This window comes from Haematobia irritans, chromosome 3, assembly GCF_050003625.1.
Source record: "Haematobia irritans isolate KBUSLIRL chromosome 3, ASM5000362v1, whole genome shotgun sequence".
Taxonomy (NCBI): Eukaryota; Metazoa; Arthropoda; class Insecta; order Diptera; family Muscidae; genus Haematobia; species Haematobia irritans.
The window spans coordinates 7,762,063-7,780,690 of NC_134399.1; the positions used below are offsets into that span (position 1 = coordinate 7,762,063).

Here is an 18,628-nt window from a genome sequence, read left to right on the forward strand (position 1 = left end):
AGATGTGGCTGCGGAGCCTCTAAGAGAAGCAAATGTCATCCGATCCGGCTGAAATTTGGTACATGATGTTAGTATATGGTCTCTAATGACCATGCAAAAATTGGTCCACATTGGTTCATAATTATATATAGCCTCCATATTAACCTATCACCAGATTTGGCTTGCGGAGTCTCTAAGAGAAGCAAATTTCGTCCGATCCGGCTGAAATTTGGTACATAGTGTTAGTATATGGTATCTAACAACCATGCAAAAATTGGTCAACATCGGTCCATATTTATATATAGCCCCCATATAAACCTATGCCCAGATGTGGCTTGAGAGCCTCTAAGAGAAGCAAATTTCATTCGATCCGGCTGAAATTCGGTACGTAGTGTTAGAATATGGTATTTAACAACCATGCAAAAATTGGTCAATATCGGTCCATAATTATATATAGCCCCCATATAAACCTATGCACAGATGTGGCTTGCGGAGCCTCTAAGAGAAGCAAATTTCATTCGATCTGGCTTAAATTTGGTACATGGTGTTTGTATATGGTCTCTAACAACCTTGCAAAAATTGGTCCATATCGGTTCATAATTACATATAGCCCTCATATAAACCGATCCCCCGATTTGGCTTGCGGAGCCTCTAAGAGAACCAAATTTTATCCGATCCGGCTGAAATTTAGTACATGGTGTTAGTATATGGTCTCTAATGACCATGCAAATATTGGTCCACATCGGTCCATAATTATATATAGCCTCCATATGAACCGATCACCAGATTTGGCTTGCGGAGCCTCTAAGAGAAGCAAATTTCATCCGATCTGGCTGAAATTTGGTATATGATGTTAGTTTTCCAAACCGATCACCAGATTTGACCTCCGGAGCCTCTTGGAAGACCAAAATTCATCCGATTCAGTTGAAATTTGGTACGTGGTGTTAACCCTCTAATGCTCCAATTTTTTGCCAGCTAAATTTTCAACGTTAACGACACAAAAGCAAGAGAACTAAGCAAGAAAAAATTATACGGTAAAATTCAGCATATGGTGCAAAGCCTCTTGAATTGTTTCAAATAAGTTTTCTTTTTATTTTGTCCATTTTAGTTGTCTTAAGGTGTGTTTTACTAAAGGCTTCCTTATTAAATGAATCCCGCCTAAAGGCGGGCTTGGGCATTAGAGGGTTAATATATGGCCTCAAATACCCATGCAAAAATTGGTCGAAATCGGTCCATAATTATATATAGCCCCCATATAAACCGATCCCCAGATTTGACCTCAGGAGCCCCTTGGAAGAGCAAAATTCATCCGATTCGGTTGAAATTTGGTACGTGATGTTAGTATATGATATTTAACAACCATGCCAAAAGTGGTCCATATCAGTCCATAACTATATATAGCCACAATATAAACCGATCCCGAGATTTGTTTTTGGAGCCTCTTGGAGGAGCAAATTTCATCCGAGTCAGTTGAAATTTTGTACATTGTGCTAGTATATGGCCGTTAACAATCATGCCTAACTAAGTCCATATCGGTCTATAGTTATATATAGCCCTCAGATAAATCGATCCCCAATCACACAAAAATTGGTCCATATAAAGTTCATAATTGTATATAGCCCCCACACAGAAAAAAATATCACCAAAATATTTCCAATTAAAAAGTTAATTGAAGTTGACAATTTTTTCAATTAATAAATTAATTGATACAATTAACTTTTTAATCATGATAGAAACATTAAGTTAATTAAGTCAATGATTGAAATTTTTAAAATGTTTAATTAAAAAATTAATTGATACAATTAACTTTTTAATCAAATTCGGAAGACTAATTCAGTTAAAAAAAGTGCTGATCTTTTTTTTACTTTTTTAATTAAAAATGTATTTCAAACAATCATTTGTTAATCCAAATAAAAACTCTAAGCCAATCTAACTAAGTAATTAAAAATAGTTACCTTTTTTAATTAATAAATTAATTGCGTTTTGCAATCAACATCAATTAAATTTTTAATTGAATCAATTAAAAAATTAATTGAATTTTGCTGAAAAAATCAATTAATTTTTTAATCAAGAATTTTTTCTATGCCCAATTAAAACTGTGATTGATACTATCATTTTCGTGATTGAAGACATTTCAATTAAAAAATTAATTGGATCAATTAATTTGATTGAATCAGAGAAAAAATTTTTTGTGTGCATATAAGCGACCCCCATATTTCAATTCTGGCTCTCTACGTACCGTGCAAAAGTCCATATCGATTCGTAATTATTTGTAGACTTAACTAAAGGGTGATACGGTCAAAATTTGGTCAAGGGAAAACGCGTGTAAATCGGTGAAATGGTTTATTTAAAAAATCAAATTAAATTTCTTTTTCAAGTTCAATTAGTATAAAATTCAGGAAAAATATTCAGTTAGGCTTTCGCTTTTCCAAATCCGAATTGCCGGGCCTCACGCTTGACACCTGACATCAGATTTTGTACAGCCACCTTGTCCACCTTCTTCGCCGCAGAAAGACAGTTTGCCTTGAACTGCTGCTCGTCCTTAGCAGGTTTTTTGGTCTTCTTTAGGTTCCGCTTGACAATAGCCCAGTATTTCTCAATTGGTCGGAGCTCTGGCGTGTTGGGAGGATTCTTGTCCTTGGGAACCACCTGCACGTTGTTGGCGGCGTACCACTCCATGGCCTTTTTACCGTAATGGCAAGATGCCAAATCCGGCCAAAACAGTACGGAACAACCGTGTTTCTTCAGGAAAGGCAGCAGACGTTTATTCAAACACTCTTTCACGTAAATTTCTTGGTTGACAGTCCCGGAAGCTATGAAAATGCTGCTTTTCAAGCCACAGGTACAGATGGCTTGCCAAACCAGATATTTCTTTGCGAACTTTGACAGTTTTATGTGCTTGAAAATATCTGCTACCTTTCCCCTTCCTTTTGCCGTATAAAACTCCTGTCCCGGAAGCTGCTTGTAGTCGGCTTTGACGTAGGTTTCGTCGTCCATTACTACGCAGTCAAACTTCGTCAGCATCGTCGTGTACAGCCTCCGGGATCGCGCTTTGGCCGTGGTATTTTTTTTATCATCGCGATTTGGAGTCACTACCTTCTTGTAAGTCGATAGTCCGGCTCGTTTTTTGGCTCGATGCACGGTTGTAGACGATAAACCCAGCTTATTTGCGGCATCTCGGAGAGAGAGGTTAGGGTTTCGCTTGAAACTACCGGCAACTCTCTTTGTCGTCTCAGCGGCTTCCGGTTTTCGATTTCCCCCCGATCTAGACTTCCTGGCTGTCGACAAACGTTCCCCAAATACTTTAATTACATTTGTAACGGTTGATTTGCAACTTTTAGCGATTTTGCCAGCTTTGCGTGCGAGTAGCTCGGATTTTCGCGATGCGCGAGCAAAATTTTGATACGCTGCTCTTCTTGCTTGGACGGCATTTTGACAACTGAAGAGTGAATTCCAAAATCAAACTAGGAGCAACATTCTACACACACACCTTCAAAATGAGGGGTGTTCAGGTTTTTTAAATGTAAAATTGAAAGAAATATGTCATGTTTATATTGACCAAATTTTGAACGGATCACCCTTTATACATAACTTTTTTGTCTAATATATACCACGTATGGACTAAGTCACAATTTAGAAAACGGTGTTAAGAAGTTTTAAGATACCACAACCCAAGTAATTCGATTGTGGATGACAATCTTTCGCAGAAGTTTCTGCGCAATCCATGGTGGAGGGTACATAAGATTCGGCCTGGTCGAACTTACGGCTGTATATACTTGTTTTAAGTAAAATTATTTCAAGTATGCCGGGATCAGGCAGACTGGCGACGATTGGCCGCCGTTTGGAGAAGAGAATTGTGCGAACCCTTAATACATCTCCCAAAATTCCCGTTACATTGATGCTCAAATTATATTCTAGGGTTGCCATCAATCTAAATTTAGTTTTCGCAAGATAATGTTATTGAATTAGCATTACTTTTTTTTGTCATTTATTTTTTTTTCTCCATTTCTTTTTGTACGTTTTAAATTAAAATTAATAATAAATATTATTAAAACCTTCACCTTCTTGCTTGTTTAAATGAAACAATGGTATTTTTTTTTGTATTTTTCACATAAATACCTTGGTTTTTCTCATTTATTTATTAATTATTGAAATATAATGGATGTTTTTTCTGAGATAAGCTTGTTGTTGGTTTCTTTGTTTGGTTTGGTTTTCATAAAATGTAATTTAAATTGTGTTCTTGGAGATATATTTTTATAATTTCATTTTCTCATATATATTTTTTTCTGGTTGATGTTTGAATTTTTCTTTCTTCTTCAATTGCATTGGTATTTTTTTTTTGTGTAAGATTATTCCTTTAAAGGTTTTTTGTTTTTGTTTTTAGTGAGGGAGGAAGGAAGGGGATTATAGTTTTTTCAATTATCATTTTATTGATTTCTTTAAAAGCTAATAATAATTTGTTTTTGTTTACAACAAATTAATATTATTTTATACTTGATTTAAGGAATTTTTAAAGGGTTATTAAGGCATTAAGAAATAAACAACTAATATTTGTTGGTATTTGTTGTAGATTTTTTTTTGTTGGTTGGGGTTTTATGCGGTTTTAAAATATTAATATTTAAGCTAAAAATATTTTGTATTTTTTTTAGAAACTAAAACTGATTTTTTGTTTCAAATAGGGAAGAGCTTAAACAAAAAAGTTATATAGGTTTAACAAGAGTTTAAAAATATTGTTGTATATTTTTTTTTCGCAATTTTAGCAAATTCACAAAACAAATTTCTTTATCTTTTCTATCCTTTGCCTGTGTAAATATATATATGTTGTGTATATAATAGTTTTAATTATTTCTTGTTGTTGAAGATTTCATTATATACTTTTACTCTGGTTTTCTCTTTTTAAATAACATTTAAGGACATTGATACGTTGTTTTGTTTTGTTTTGATTTTTTTTTGTTTTCTTTGCTAAAATATAAATTAGTTTTGCTCAAAATTCTATATATATATTGAAGAGTTTGATGCGAATACATTTCAAAAACCTGTTGTAAAACCTTTTAATCTTCAAACGCTTTTCTCTGTTTACTTTGCCATTTGTTTGCTTATTTTGTTGTTTTTTTGTTTTTTTAGTTTTTAGTTAATGAGATTTTTTAAGTAATTTTTTAAATACTTTATTTTATACTTATGTTTAACAATCATAAATAGTTTGTTTTCATTTATTTCTGTTACTAAATTCACGATTTTTTTGGTTTTAATTATAATTACTTATTACCGTTTTAAATTGTTTAAGCTTTGCCTCATTGTTTATGGAGTTTGCTTTAAGAAAATTAAAAGAATTAAAAAAAAATGATATATATGAAAAAAAAAAACACAAAATATATTTAATTTAAAAAATAATTTGTTTATATTTGTTTTTTGTAAAAAATAATATTTTTTTTTTAATTTTAAACCAATAAAAAAACTGAAATTTGCAACATATTATATACCTGAATTCTTGCTTACAAAAATGTATATATTTTTTTGTCCATCACTTTAATTAAATCCTGTACCTTAAGGCAAAAAAAAAAGAGTTGGTTATTTTGTTTTTTTTTTTTTGAAAAAGTTATGGCTTTTTCATATACAAAAAAAATTATCACATTTTGCTCTAAAAAATTATGAGGAAATAAATGTTAATGTTTTGTTTTATTTTAATTTTTTGAGTTGATCTAAATACTGTATCAGAGTTCTCAAATGGAGCATATTCAGTTGGGAGGGCATAAACAGAAAGATTTAATTTAAAAAATTGTATGAGATAAATTTAAACATTTGAAAAAGGTTTGAATTCAAGGAAAATTCATAAAATTTATTATTTGAAGGAGATGTGAATTCAAGCATTGATCTAAAGTTTATTAGTGAAAGTAACAAATATTTTTATTGTAATTTATCTATGAATCATTTGGAATCTCTTCAATATTATTTAAGGTTTTTAGAAAATCTAGAGACATTTTTCTAAAACGCAACGTGTCGTAGATTCACAATAGTAAACTATTGAGAATTACTAGGACCTTGAAAATGCATGCAATAAAGTGGTATTATCAAGCATTGCTGCAAAGTTTATTAGTGAGAGTAACAAATATTTTAAATGTAATTTATCTAGGAATCATTTGGAATCTCTTTAATTTTATTTAAGATTTTTAGCACTTGCTTAATAAAAAAATCTTTCCCCGTTTGTGAATTGATGATTTCCAGATTCACAAAAATTTTTAATTGTAATTTGTATATGTATTATTTGGAATCTCTATTATTTAAGTTTTTTTTTGCATTTTCTTAATAAGAAAATCTATAGAAATTGTAGAATTTTTGCAAATTGACATTTTCCAGATTCACAATAGCAAACTATTGTGAATTACTAAAAGCTAGAAAATTTATGCAAGGTGATATCATAAGCTTAGATGGATATTCACTTAGAAGGGCATAAAAAGAATGAATGAAATAAAAGATTGTAAAGCATAAATTTAAACATTCGAAATTCAGAAAAGTTATTTGAAGGAGATTTGAATTCAAGCTTTCCTGCAAAGTTTATTCGAAAATAATAATAAAATGTTTTAATTGTAATTTATCTATGCATTATTTGGTATCCTTTTAATATTCTTTAAGGTTTTTAGAAATACTAGAGAAATTTTTCTAAAACGGAACGTGTCTTAGATTCACAATCGTAAACTATTGTGAATTACTAAAACCTTGAAAATGCATGCAATAAAGTGGTATTATTAAGCATTGCTGCAAAGTGTTTACGTAAGAATAACAATATAACATCATATGGAATCTCTTTAATAAGAAAATCTGTTAACATTTTGTGAATTGACAAAAAATTTTAAGTGAAATTTACATAAAATATGTATTATTTGAGATCTCTTTACTATTATTTAAGTCTTTTTTTACATTTGCCTAGTAAGAAAATCTATAGAAATTGCGGACTTCTTGCAAATTGACGTTTTCCAGATTCACAATAGCAAACGATTGTGAATTACTAGGAGCAAAGTGATATTATAAGCTTAGATGGATATTCACTTAGGAGATCATAAAAAGAATGAATGAAATAAAAGATTGTAAAGCATAAATTTAAACATTCGAAAAGAATCAAAGAAGTTTCAAATAACTATTATTTGAAGAAGATTTGAATTCTAGCTTTTCTGCAAAGTTTATTCGAAAATAATAACAAAATATTTTAATTGTAATTTATCTGCACATTATTTGGAATCCTTTTAATATCATTTAAGGTTTTTTGGAAAATCTGGAGAAATTTTTCTAAAACGGGATGTGTCTTAGATTTACAATAGTAAACTATTGTGAATTACTAGGACCTTGAAAATGCATGCAATAAAATGGTATTATATGGTTTCTTCGGCAATGAAGTAACAATAATAATTTTCAATCATTATACCTATTGTCGTTGCTTATTGTGATTTTGCTTGAAGGGATGGCATCTGAGATATTATTTTATCTGCTGATTTAAGATTCTTGTTCTGGTTTTTTAAATTTTATATTTAATTTTTTTTAAATAATTAAAATAATTGTTTTTAATGATACTAATATTATTTAGCATGAATATTATTTACCATATAATTCACAATAATCTGTTATTGTGATTTGAGAGACTTGGTCAATGAACTGTACGAGTTAAAATTTCTACAGGAATTGTCTATGCATTATTTGGAATCCTTTTAATATTATTTAAGGTTTTTTTGGAAAATCTAGAGAAATTTTTCTAAAACGGGATGTGTCTTAGATTCACAATAGTAAACTATTGTGAATTACTAGGACTTAGAAAATGCATGCAATAAAATGGTATTATATGGTTTCTTCGGCAATGAAGTAACAATAATAATTTTCAATCATTATACCTATTGTCGTTGCTTATTGTGATTTTACTTGAAGGGATGGCATCAGAGATATTATTTTAACTGCTGATTTAAGATTCTTGTTCTGGTTTTTTAAATTTTATATTTAATTTTTTTTTTAATAATTAAAATAATTGTTCTTAATGATACTAATATTATTTAGCATGAATATTATTTACCATATAATTCACAATAATCTGTTATTGTTATTTGAGAGATTTGGTCAATGAACTGTACGAGTTAAAATTTCTACAGGATTTGTCTATGCATTATTTGGAATCCTTTTAATATTATTTAAGGTTTTTTGGAAAATCTAGAGAAATTTTTCTAAAACGGGATGTGTCTTAGATTCACAATAGTAAACTATTGTGAATTACTAGGACCTAAAAAATGCATGCAATAAAATGGTATTATATGGTTTCTTCGGCAATGAAGTAACGATGATAATTTTCAATCATTATACCTATTGTCGTTGCTTATTGTGATTTCACTTGAAGGGATGGCATCAGAGATATTATTTTAACTGCTGATTTAAGATTCTTGTTCTGGTTTTTTTAAATTTTATATTTATTTTTTTTTAAATAATTAAAATAATTGTTCTTAATGATACTAATATTATTTAGCATGAATATTATTTACCATATAATTCACAATAATCTGTTATTGTGATTTGAGCGATTTGCTCAACGAGCTGTACGAGTTAAAATTTCTACAGGATTCGGATGGAATTCATAGAAGCCCTGCATTAACTTCGATTATTAGTAAACCATTAATTCCTTCACAGAAAAAATGTTCACGAAAATTTTTCCAATTAAAGTCTTAATTGAGTTTTCAATAATTTTCAACTAAAAGTTTAATTGATTCGACAAATGTTTTAATTGAAACAAAAATCTGTCACAAAATTGTACGAATTAATTTTTTAATTGGATCAAATAATTTTTTAATTGGATCAATTAATTTTTTAATCGATACTATCATTTCTGTGATTGAAGAGATTTCATTTAAAAAATTAATTGTATCAATTAATTTCTTGATAGAATCGGAAAATATTTTTTTTATTTGTATCGTCTAAAAATGAATAAGAAAAAAAATATCTGTAGAATTAAAATTCCCATTTGATTTTGGGAAAAAAACTCTTTCCTGCTTGCAACCCAATTTCATATGAACCTCTGAGAGCTCTGTACTGGACGGTAGCCAGTTTGCATTGTTTTTTTTTTGGTTATTTGTTCCATAAAATTCAATTCTAATTGTTTATCTAAATTTATGTTATTATGTAAATTGCAAAAAATTTAAATTTTAAAAAGCCTTAATGATGTAGTTTTTTTGTATTATTCTTGGAGTTCTAAACTTTATGTTTTTGTCTGTGTGTTTATGTCTTTGAATTCTTAACTTCTTAAAGTATTTAGTTTTCTGTGAGGTTTATCCTTTGTATATGGTGTGCAATGATTTTTGTTTTATTTTTTTTCGATTTGGTTTTGTCAAAAAGTGATGAATCTGAAGCTTTTGGAATATTTTTGATACAACACATTTGTGTTGAGGTTAATTTAATGGGTCTATGTCATATGTGATAGAGTGTGGATTACGTTATGTGGGCATATATATGTATGTATCGGTTCTTCTATTTTCATTTTAATAATATTTAGACTTGTCATTTATCTTTCATTATTTCTTCTGAAGCTGTTATGAAAAATGTAAAAAAATGTATAATCATTGTAAAAAAAATAAAAATATTTTTTTTGTTATATATGGATTTCCTTTTTCCACATTATGTTCATAGCCTTAGTTATGTATTTACCATAATCATATCTGAAGTTTTGCTATATTTTTTATTATGCTATTTCAATATTAAGTTTTTTGTGTATTTCTATGTCATTTGTTTTTGTGTTACCCCTGGAGTCGAATTTAATCCATTTTGCCATACCTTTTTTTTCTGTATTCCTATTCTGATACATCCATCATTTCCTCTTGTATATAATTTCTAACTACAATACCTATTGTTTTTTTTGCAAACTTTGTTTTTCAAAAATTCTTTTCTTTCTTTCACCTTCAATCGTTCAAAAGCAAACATAAATATTTTTTTTGCCAAAAAAGCTTTCAAAAAGAAAAGAAAAAAAATAAAAATCCAATTGGTTTGTGTGTTTTTGTTTTTATTCTGTAAAAATTATAAATATTTTATTTACGTTTAAATATATAAAATTAAAGAAAATAAGGAACTGAAAAATATGTATTACACAAAATTCATTTATGTAGTATTTATTTTATAATGAAATAATATCGCTTAAAGTTTTGCTTTTTTTTATTGTTATTGTTTTGTTTTAAATAGAATACAAAAAACATATTAAATACAAAACATAAATATCATACGAAAATGAAAGTCATGGCTTCTTCTTTGAGAGAGGCACATTTTATTTCTTATTTATTTTTTTTGTATATAATATTATATATATGTTTTTTTTTAATATATTTCACTTATTTAGTTTGTTAACAACACATATTTTTTGTCTATATATAGTTTAGTAATAATACTTTGGTTTTTCTTTTAGTGTGTATGGGGAAGAGTGAAAAAAAGTTATAAAAAATTGAAAGAAAAAAAAATATAAAAAAGTTCCAAAGTTTTTTTTTTTTTTGTATGGAAGAAATTTATATATTTGCAAATATGATAATAAATATGTTTACATGATATTTATTATTAATCCGTTTTCTATATTTTTTTGTCTCATTCTTTTATCTGTGTATACACAGAAAAAAATATCACCAAAATATTTCCAATTAAAAAGTTGAAAATTTTTTTCAATTATTAAAAAATAATTGATACAATTAACTTTTCAACCAAAATATAAGCATTAAGTAAATTAAGTAAATAAATGAAAATTTTTAAATTTTTAATTAAAAAATTAATTGATATAATTAATTTTTAATCAAACTCGAAAGACTAAGTCATTTTTTCAATTATTAAAAAATAATTGATACAATTAACTTTTTAACCAAGATATAAGCATTAAGTTAATTAAGTAAATAAATGAAAATTTTTAAATTTTTAATTAAAAAATAATTGATATAATTAATTTTTTAATTAAATTCGAAAGACCATTTTCATAAAGCTCCGTTAGTGTTCCGTTAACTAACCAACTTTTAAAACGTATTATGGACGAAGCTGTCAGCTTGCATATATATTCCATATGCCAGTTAGGAACTTAACTGACGAAAATTTTTCAGTTAAAGTTAACTGGAGAGAAGAAATTTGCAATTTATTTTCTGTTAACTGCCAGTTAAAGCCTAACGGAGCTACATGAAAATGGCCGTAAGTCTGTTAGAAAAAGTGATGGGTTTTTTTTAATTTTGTAAATAAAAAATTATTTCAAAGCATTAATTTTTAATCAAACTAAAACCACCAAGACAGATAAGAAAGTAATTGAAAATAGTTAAGTTTTTAATTCAAAAAAAAAAAAATTAATTGATTTTTGCAATCAACATCAATTACATTTTTAATTGAATCAATTAAAAAATTAATGAAAATTTTCAAATCAAATCAATTAATTTTTTTGTATCAAATATTTTTTATGCCCAATTAAAACTGTGATTGATACTATCAATTTGGTGATTGAAAACATTTCAATTAAAAAATTAATTGGATCAATTAATTTCTTGAAAATTTCCAGAAATTGTTTATGTGTGTATAGAAAACCATGAATGTGAATTTCTAAATATACAATGTTTTGTTTTTCTATGCCATTAAGCTTGGCATACACTTAGACCTCGGTTTGTGTCGTTTCGTTTTGCGTTGTTTCGAAGTTGCATCGCTGTTGAATTAGTACTAGTTTTCATTTTGCGTTGTTAGATTTTCAAAGTTGCGTTATAATCTATCTCCAATCTTTGCATAGTTTGCCATAGAAACTCATAATTCACTTTGCGTCGTGTTATTTTGGAACATATCTGCGATACAAAGCGAGGTTTAATTGTAATTAATAATAATTATATGCATATTTTCTATATTGAATTTAGTGTGACTATATTATGACCCCTATGTCGTATAATTATTATTAATGTAATTAATATTACTTATACAACAATGGGTATCCAATAGACCACTAATAAATTTCATTTTGTATTTAAAAAATTCCTAATTTTTGAGATTGTAATTAAAATGTTTTAAATACCCAACGTCAGCTGCTTTTCTTTTTCACTACTAAATTTTTGCCTCATTCCTTTATCTGCGTATAGAAAAATATGAATTTGAATTTCTATATATAGATAATGTTTTTCTCTTTGGTTTACATTAAGCTTGGTATAATTAATATTAATTATACGCATATTTTCTATATTGAATTTAGTGTGACTATATATGGCCCCTATGTTGTATAATTATTATTAATGTAATTAATATTACTTATACAACAATGGGTATCCAAAAGAACCCTAATAAATGTCACTTTTTGTATGTAAAAAAAAATTCCAAATGTTTGAGATTGTAATTAAAATGTTTTAAATATCCAACGTCAGCTGCTTTTCTTTTTCACTACTACATTTTTGCCTCATTCCTTTATCTGTGTATAGAAAAATATGAATTTGAATTTCTATATATATATAATGTTTTTCTCTTTGGTTTACATTAAGCTTGGCATAATTAATATTAATTATACGCATATTTTCTATATTGAATTTAGTGTGACTATATTATGGCCCCTATGTCGTATAATTATTATTAATGTAATTAATATAACTTATACAACAATGGGTATCCAAAAGACCACTAATAAATTTCACGTTTTGTATTTAAAAAAAAAATCCCAAATGTTTGAGATTGTAATTAAAATGTTTTAAATATCCAACGTCAGCTGCTTTTCTTTTTCGCTACTACATTTTTGCCTCATTCCTTTATATGTGTATAGATATGAAGTTGATATGAAATATGAATTTGAATTTCTATATATTTGGTTTACATTAAGCTTGGCATAATTAATATTAATTATACGCATATTTTCTATATTGAATTTAGTGTGACTATATTATGGTCCCTATGTTGTATAATTATTATTAATGTTATTAATATTACTTATACAACAATGGGTATCCAATATACCACTAATAAATTTCACGTTTTGTATTTAAAAAAATTCCTAATTTTTGGGATTGTAATTAAAATGTTTTAAATATCCAACGTCAACTGCTTTTCTTTTTCACTATTACATTTTTGTCTCATTCATTTATCTGTATATAGACAAATATGAATTTGAATTTCTATATATATGTAATGTTTTTCTCTTTGGTTTACATTAAGCTTGGAATAATTAATATTAATTATACGCATATTTTCTATATTGAATTTAGTGTTACTATATTATGACCCTATGTCGTATAATTATTATTAATGTAATTAATATTACTTATACAACAATGGGTACCCAAAAGACCACTAATAAATTTCACTTTTTGTATTAAAAAAATCCCAAATGTTTGAAATTTTAATTAAAATTGTATTATCACTCGTAGAGAAATTTTTTGAAAAAATATTAATTTATTATATAAATATAGTAAATTAATTGCACTTTATTGTATGTAACATACTTCTTTCTTTTGCCTGGTGTTGTTAATTTTTTCTTTAGGAAATTTTAGTTCTAATTGGAAATTCGCTCACCGATGTATTTTTCTATTTTTAAAAATAACCATAATTTGCATCAGGTCAGTATTGTGCATTATACTTAAGTCGATTTTGTTTCGGTGAAAAGGAATAACTCTAGGGTTACATTACCTCTTCTCTAATTGTTCTTAGGTCCAAGTTATAGTAAAATCCTAAAATGGTTGCTAATCCATAATGCTGTCAGGTATCCTAAATTCAAAAGCTATAGTTTGCAAATATTTTCCTTAACGTTGCCATTAGTTTCAGAGTTTTTCCCCTATACGTCACATTAGCTATATATTCGCTTTATTTCTTTTTAAGATACACAGAAAATTTTTCCAATTAAAGTCTAAAGGTGTTTTAAAAAATATTCAATTAAAAAATTAATTGTTGAATCAATTAAATTTTTTTAATTGAAACAAAAATTAATAGTATCACTTAGTTTTCTAATTGTATCAACAAATTTTTTGAATTGAAACAAAAATCAATCACAAAAATTAAAGTGTCAATTAGTTTTTTAATTGGATCAACTTTTTTTTAATTTACTTTCAATTATTTTTTAATTGATACTATCATTTCTGTGATTGAAGGCATTTTAACCAAAAAAAAATTATTTGGATTAATTAATTTCGTAATTAAATCAGAAAAAATTTTTGTGTGTAAGGACCAGGAGTGGTATGAGCAATATTAAAATCAACCACTTACCAGGAGTTGTATAAGTAATATTGATATACAGTGAAACCTCTCAAACGTGGAGACTCTGAAAACTGGGCACCTCCCATGGACACGGACAGTTGTCTGGGGACGTTGGCTACATTAATACATTAAAATTAACCTCTTATACCTGGACACCTCTCAAAGGTGGACAATATTTAGGCGACCGTGGGTGTCCACCTTTCAGAGGTTTCACTGTATTTTATATCCATATATACATGTAGACGTTTGCTACATTAATACAGGAGTCGTATGAGCAATATTAAAATCAGACATTTACCAGGAGTTGTATAAGTAATATTGATATACAGTGAAACCTCTCAAACGAGGACACTCTGAAAACTGGACACCTCCCATGGACATGGACAGTTGTCTGGGGACGTTTGCTACATTAATACATTAAAATTAATCTCTTATACCTGGACACCACTCAAAGGTGGACAATATTTAGGCGACCGTGGGTGTCCACCTTTCAGAGGTTTCACTGTATTTATTATCCATATATACATGTAGACATTTGCTACATTAATACATTAAAATTAACCTCTTATACCTGGACACCTCTCAAAGGTGGACAATATTTAGGCGACCGTGGGTGTCCACCTTTCAGAGGTTTCACTGTATTTATTATCCATATATACGTATAGGGTTGCGTGTCTTTGGCATAGTTTCGTATATGATTTTCTTATACATTCGGCTTTTATATATTAATGCATAATACATTTTTAACTTTATTTATAGGCAAAACAATTTGGATTTACTCTTTCCGCTCTTGGTAAGTCATAGTACATATAATTGTTAATATTTGTATAATTAATATTACTAATACGCTACTGGGAACAATATATAATAAATAGAGGTCTGCATCGAATAACTTTTCACTATATGTATGCAATTCGTTGTCGAATATAGTACATACACTATCTTTCTCTCAGAGCGCAAGTAGTGAAGTGAAGAGAGCACTTGCTTGTCAAATACCAAGTATTTATCCGAAAAAATATGTGTTCCGAAAAAAAAGGAACAATAAAAATGCAAGTACTTGAGAAAAAGTACAACATGGATTCTCTTCACTTCACGTGGTACCACAAGTATTTCTCAGTTATGTGCTAAGCAAAACTTTCCATTATTATTAATCATAGATATGTATGTATGTCACATATTTCATATATGTATGTATGTCACACACTTACCTTAACGTTTGCCGTTCTTTATAACAAACCGAAAACATATATTATGGCGAGTAACTGTTTTTTGTATTTCTGAAACTGCACGTGGTACATGGAGTACTCTATGAAATTTTGTTCTCGCAACATACTCGACGTGATCACTCTGAGTACACTTCAATAAGAGAGAAAGAGTAATATGTGTTTGTTGGTAGTGAAGACATCAGAGTAGCAACAAGAAGTTACTAGTGGCTTTTGGTGTTCGTCAAAATGTGTACCAATTGTTTTGCGACTCTCTCAAATAGATGTACTCATGTAGCAAGTACATGTGTACTCTTCATTTACAAATGCAATTGTGCAGACCTCTAATAATAAACTCATAGAAGAAGCATGTGGTACTGGGAGTAGTATCAAACGTGTCGTTTGGTTATCTGGAAATTGGCAATCAAAATTTTCCAAAATTTTTCAATTGGGGAGTTTTCCAAGCCAATCATCATATTAATTTATGTGATTTATTTTCCAGAACATTTCAGTGAATATAAAAAAAAAATATTTAGCGTATATATTCTGGTCTTTTGTAGCTTTTGCTTGGGTGAAAAATCTAGCGGTGTTTAGTGAAACAATTTTGAAAATGCTAATTACGATCATTATTTTTAATTGAAATATTAAATCAATCACAGAAATGATAGTAGCAATCACCAAAGACAATTAAAATATTAATTGATTCAAATAAAAATTACCCAGCAAAAAAAAGCGTCGCCAAAAAACTAATGAAAATGTTCTTTTTGGATCCGGAAGTGGTGCAAAATTGACGCAGAAGCGATGAATTTAACATGGGCTTGTCATAGGATGGAAGTCCTCCACTTCAACAGCCGTTGCACTGAATTTGCATCACTTCTTTAGGTGTGATCCGAATTCAATGTTTTGGATGTAAATTGAAAAAATCTGTGATATTTTGTCAAAAAATTATTTTTATAATTTTTTAAAATTTTTAATGGCTTCAACGCTTGTGGGAAACGTTTGACCTCAAATATTTTCAAAAATTCACAATTTTTTACAGATTGGATTTAGTATTTTTTTCGACAAAATTTAAATGATTTCTACCATTTTATGAATTCTTACCCTGTTTTTAACCTATTTGAAACAAAAAAAGTTAAAATTATCCATTAAAAGTATGAAAAAACAAGATATAACAAATTGAATTAAAAGAACTTCCTGGGTAGTTAAAATAAAGAACATCATTGGGAGTGCATCTTCTGGAAGTGCTTATAAAGTTGTGCCTTTGGAAGAACTTCCAATTTTTTTTGCTGGGTAATTGATACTATTAATTCTTGCTATTGATTTTTATTTTATTAAAAAAAAATTTGTTGAATCAATAAAATTTTTTAATTGAATATTTTTGAAAATTCCATTAAAATTTTAATTTTAGAATATTTTGTTGAACATTTTTTTCTCTGTGTTGTTAGAAAAAGAGTCTAAAAACCGAATTAATTTACAATCATTGTTAAAATTCTTAAATTATTGTTTGTCACCATTTAGTTTCTTCCATACAATTAACTTGGTATTTTTTTTTAAATAAAGAAAACTTTTATGGGAATTTTGAAGAAAAGTAAACATTTTTTTTTAACTTAATTTTTTTTCTTCTAGCAAATATCAACCCATATATTGAAGATTACTTATTTGCTTCTATCTCAAATGTTCAATACATTTTTATGTTATATGTATAAGTAATCTTCTTCTTTGAAGTATTCAATATTTGTTTTTATTTTGATTTAATTTTCAATATTTGTATTTAGTTTGCTTAGATGTGAGGTTATGTTTTTTTGTTTTGTTTTTTTACAATACAATGTCTTTACCTGACTTGGGATACACTTTGGTTTTCGTTTAAAATCATAGATTACATGTTGTTTTTTTTTTTTTTAATGTGTTTTCTTAAAGGCTTAGCTCGATTTGGTTTGTTTTGTTTTGTTTCAATTGAATTAAAATTGTAAAAAAAAAAAAAAATAAAAAATTAAATGAAAATTAAGATTGGTAGAAAAATTAATGAGATGATCTGTAAATAGTATTTTTTCAATTTTTTGTTATTGGAATTTTTGTTTTTATTATTTAACATTTAAAATGACCTTTGGAACAATACACGAATTCGTTATTCGTTATTCTTTATTGTTCCTCACTAAGATTGCTACAGGAAAATAGTTTTGTTTTTTTTTGCTTTTTTCATTTTCTCATTATCTTTTATGCTTTTTTCCCCTATTCGTTTTTCTTCATATCATCATTCTCTTCTTTTTTGATACTTCTACATAGATAGTAATATGCCTTTGTATTTTTTTGTTTTTCATTTTTTTTTCTCCAAAATTAAAATAAAACTCAAGCTTTAATTTCCACAGCTGGGAAAAATAAAAAAAGCTTTAGGGATTTTGGTTTTTGCAAGCCTTTTATATATATATATTTTTTCATTTCTGCGTTTTGTGTTTTTAAACAAATAAGCGGTTTACAAGAACAAAACGAGCTGACTTAAAGCCCGTCATAAAACCCCGCCATATTCGTTTCAAAACTTCTTCATAGCTTCTTCGTCATCATCTAGAGAGCCTTATTTGCCCAAAAATAAAGCATTTGCTTTACCTGGCAAAAGCTTCAAGGGCTTATTAGAATTTTTCGTTTTATTTTTTTTCTTCGTTTTTAATTATTTCCTTATATTCAGCCTGTATTGTGAGTGTGAGTGTGTCGTATATATATATTTTTGTATATATATGTGTGTGTATGTCTGCCTATGTGTAATTACGAAAATAAGCTTTTTGGTTTGTGGATCTATAGCTTTCGTATTTTCGTAGTGTAGTTCTTTTGATGTTTCTTAACAAAAGCTTTGAAGCTTTCCATAGCTAAAGATTTTGTTCTTCGTCGTTCATATATGAGAGATTTCGGCTTTTAGTACTAGATTTTAGTTTTGTTTGTTCTATGTCATCGATTCACTGTTTTGTTTTTCACACTGGCGTGATCTCTAAAACGGAAACTGAATTTTGAAACTTAATTTTCCGAAAATGCTACAAACATCCCCGTGGCCTAGAATTCCAAACGGTAAGCGGAGCAAGAGGTTTCGTGATCCTGCAAATTGATTGTACATCTTGAGGCCGATGGCGAAAGGTCAATGCGATATTTGGCCAGCAGTTCTTCGTTTTCAGCTACCCAATAGCCTAGAACATCGGTGTCATAGGTGGGAATGATAGTTACCTCTGTTAGAGAGAGAGAGAGAGAAATAAAAGGACCATCATCAATATCTTTAT

General features: G+C 28.2%; 1 protein-coding gene across 2 annotated transcripts in view; it reads right to left on the minus strand.

The window, feature by feature from the left end:
- Positions 1-12,297: 12,297 nt before the first annotated feature.
- Positions 12,298-18,628, minus strand: part of futsch — a 298,432-nt gene continuing 292,101 nt past the window's right edge. For both annotated transcript variants that reach the window (XM_075298232.1, XM_075298233.1), the window contains exon 8: positions 12,298-18,577. In XM_075298232.1, coding sequence (XP_075154347.1) covers positions 18,408-18,577 — 170 coding nt within the window. In that variant the 3' untranslated portion in view covers positions 12,298-18,407. The remainder of the gene's footprint in view (positions 18,578-18,628) is intronic.